Here is a 4,046-nt window from a genome sequence, read left to right on the forward strand (position 1 = left end):
CCTCTCACCTCCAAGCTAGCTAGATGATGATCAATTATATTTTGATCCAAAAAACCCAAAAAAATGTTCTTAATTTTTTCTCCCCTTTTCATTTAATATCCCTTCTAGTCACCATGACCCAAAAAAAGAAAAAAATACAGCCTAACACAAAATACCCTTAAGTCAATTAACAAAAAAAAAAGATCTTAAAATTACCCAAAAAAATGTACATGTGTTCATCCAAGAAATTAAGAAGAAGAAGAAGGATTAGTAGTACCCAAAAAAAAAAAAAGTTGGCAATATTTAATTTGTTGAAATAATCTTCATGGTGATCTCCAAGTACTCTTTAAACCAATGTCATTATGTTTTCTTGATGGACCAGAAGCTGGAATTGGGATTCTTTTTGGCAATAAGTTCCAAAAATGGCCATGATTGTAAGAGTTTCTTTGGTTATTTATTGTATTGAATACTTGTGAGTTGCTTCTTGAACCATGACAAAAATGGCCAAAAATAGAGATTAATAGAATAGCCATCCATAAGACAAGTATTTTTCTTCTGAAAAAGCTTATCATTCTTGAAACTTAAAATCACAATGGACAATTTAGAAAGAGTGCTAATTTAGAAAAAGAAGAAAACATATGTAAATCTATTGGCAAATAAGGTTAGAAAGAAGGAAAGAAAGAAGAAGAAGAATGAAGACATATGAAGTAGAAAGTTTTGAAAAGTTTGATAAGGCTTTTTGAAAGGGGGCCATTTGGTTTGGGTTATAGAGAGTAATGACTTGATAGGTAATTGAATAAAGGGAAAAAAAATTAATAAAAAGGAAAAGAAATGGAAAAAGGAAAGAAGAAATGATTCAAAGTTATACAATATAATCTACGTATATTTTATTCTTTCAAATTTCACTCTAGATATATTTATCGTTATTATTTGAACACATCACTAATAATATTGGTAATGTCTGAATATATTCTATCTTTTTATATAATTATTGTTATAATTCTAGGTTGATAAAGTAAAATATACTGACAAGGGTTGTGATAGAGTTAAGTACTTTTCATCGTTAAAAAAATATCTCGAGTTCAAATATCTTTACCTACGAAATTGTCTTTGTTAGAGAGCGTTTTATTCTTTAATGTGAGACTTTCCAATACGAATTCAGATTTAATCGAATTTCAATATATATATTGAACTTTGGAGGAAAAATCAAATAATATATTTTAACTTACTACTTATTTTAGTTCATCAAATATAATAACCTTTTAACTTTCAAAATTTATTTATTTTTTCACCTTCTTTATCAAATACCAACATAAAAAATGAAAATAATTATATTAGTGGAAGTAAATCAAAGTTTTTTTTTTTTTGGGGTTGGGGGTAGGGGTATGTTGGAGAAGAGATGGGGGTTATGGCATTTTATGGATTAGGTGAGTGATTGGTCCTACTAAAATATTAATGGACAACTAAGGCTCTTTGGCACTGTTCCACAAAAAAGGATATCATGTCCCCTCTTTTACACTATTCCTTTTGCTAGTCTTTGATTTGATGCTTTCCTTCTAAACATATATATATAAAATCTTTAATGTTTTTATCACTTACTTTCCAATATTTTACTAGTGATGAAAATCAATTTCATAAACTATGTTATCAACTTTAAACTAAAGAGTTTCAATATCAAAGACAAGTTAGAGAGGTTATTTATGTATATGGCCGATAAAAAAAGTTTATTTCATATCGATTATATTCATGATCACTTTATATTATGTTATCAGTTTTAACCTAAAGAGTTTTGAACGCTAAGAAAAATTGGAGAGACTGTCTATATACATATTTGGCTAATAAAAAGGTATACCATATAATATAGTACATATATCTTACACATATATTCCATATAATTCAATATGTATGTATTGATACATTTTATTCCTATTCTTATAGAATTACAAAAAATTCTTAAAATTAATTAATAGATTTTTGATACATTACGCTCCCCAATTGGAATAAAATATGATTGTCACCCAACTTTGTGTGAACCATTTATAATCTACTAGCTAAACAAACATTTTGTATTATACTCTATAATTGAAATGAATCAATAATATTCTCGATCATAAATACCTAAAAAGCTATTTAAAAGCGTCTAATAAGATAATATCTAAAATAATCTAAAACGTTCAAACAATAGATAATGAGAGCCTTTATATATGAACTATTAAAATATAGAATACAAAGTCTATAAATTAAATAATACTCTAAGAAAGAGTTTGTTACTGCTAATGAGTCAATAGATCATACGTTTGTTTCTAATCGAGTGTCTCAATCACCTATAATCATAACATTTATCGATACAATATGTTAGATATAAACAAATTAAGTTCTACTTAATAATATTTCACAATCTATCGTACGATATGTTAGATCGAAATTAATTAAATTCCTTTAAATGATAGTTAATAATATTTCGCAATACTAAGCAGGTGAAAAGCCACGTTATTATACATGGTTTATACATATAAAAGAAAGGCTAAAATTACTCTTAAGTTTCTTTAAATAATACTCTAATTAATGTATAGTACTTTTTTCCAGCATTAATTACAGAACCTACCCCTTTGATAATAGTTCCATCATATATATATATGAAGGTCAAAACTATTTAATATTAGTCTTTGACATTATACACATGCTTGTTGATTGTTTTCAGACTCAACTTCTTAAAACCATACTACAAATAGTTCCATTTTGTCTTATTTTAGTATAGCAAATTTGAAAAATGGACATAGTAAAATTTAAGCAACTTGATTTATGTAATGTACATAATATTAAACAAATTAAAGGTGACAAATTAGTATTAGTAGTACATAGTAAAATATTCCAAAAAAAAAATCTCTAACTATAGAAGTATGGCACCAAAGAGACATATGAATCGACATGTCCTCGTCTTTCACATAATATTAAACAAATTAAATGTTACAAATTAATACTAGTTTATAGTAAAATGTTCTAGAAAAAGAAGATTTAGTGAACGATGTGTACATGATCTCTTATTTCTTTTGGATGCGATTAAGCGCGATCACTAATTAGCACTAGTGAACCTCCTCTCAACAAAGATTCATTTGAATTCTAAATCTTAATTGTGAGTGTGTTTTTTTTTCTTCATAAACCTAAATATTGTTATGTTGATAAATGTCTTATCATTATTAAATTTGAGATGAGAAAAGAGTAGCTAGAAGAATAGGGTTATGGGAGCAAAGTTAGAAGGTCAAAAAAAGTACTGATTTTGATGCATAAAAAAAAAAGGACAGAGATTTTGTTTTCTGACAGAGACTCTATTCACTCTGCTAGAGAGTTTCCTTTAATTTAGGATTTTGTTGGACAATTTTTTATATTTATTTTGATAAAGTCTTTGTTGAGATGGGGTGGGCCAAATTAGAAATGTTGACAAAAAATATTAATTGGGCAACTCGATGCACAGAGCTTGTATTAATGGCAATTTTCATTATTTGCACTTGATTTGTAGGTTATACATAGAGAAGAATGAAAGCGTCGAGGAGTACTTCATTTGAATTTTCTTCGGCAGAAAATAATATTATTTATATATGGTAACAATTATTTTTATAAGTACATATATTAAATAATGAATTATCTTTTTTGATCTCTTCGTGTGTTTACTTTTTAATATTTCAAACCCTCTATAAAAAAAATTCAAATCCACCGCTGATATAATTAATACAACTTGATGATTGTTCTAACGCTCTCATTCTTCTCTATGATAATGTTTTTTTATTTCAAATATGTTTTTTAAAACATCTTTTTATAAGATTATCATGTTTAAGATTTCGATGATATGCATAGAATTTTCTGCCTAAGGTAATATATACATGAATATCAGCCAAATAATATCATAAACTATGTAAAATTTTACTAACTAATTAATTATTACTCTAAATATATCAACCAGATTATTGGTCATTAATGTTTTTAAGTTGATATTGCCAACTCCTTAACACCACTACTATAAATTGTGGTAATATTTTACTTTTATTTGTAAATGCGTAAACACGTTTTCC

The 4,046-nt window shown here is 26.7% G+C and overlaps 1 protein-coding gene across 1 annotated transcript; it reads right to left on the reverse strand.

Annotated features, from left to right (window-relative positions):
• Window positions 1–85: 85 nt before the first annotated feature.
• LOC107004235 (protein IDA-LIKE 2-like) lies at window positions 86–772 on the reverse strand. The gene has a single exon (XM_015202470.2). It carries the CDS (start codon window positions 549–551, stop codon window positions 303–305), a length of 249 nt encoding a protein of 82 aa, XP_015057956.1. The 5' UTR covers window positions 552–772; the 3' UTR covers window positions 86–302.
• Between the last annotated feature and the right edge of the window lie 3,274 nt (window positions 773–4,046).

This window comes from Solanum pennellii, chromosome 11 (assembly GCF_001406875.1).
Source record: "Solanum pennellii chromosome 11, SPENNV200".
Classification (NCBI taxonomy): domain Eukaryota; kingdom Viridiplantae; phylum Streptophyta; class Magnoliopsida; order Solanales; family Solanaceae; genus Solanum; species Solanum pennellii.

What these genes read in the sequence shown, in the direction of transcription:
- LOC107004235 (XM_015202470.2), bottom strand. Translation starts at nt 551, where the DNA reads ATGATAAGCTTTTTCAGAAGAAAAATACTTGTCTTATGGATGGCTATT.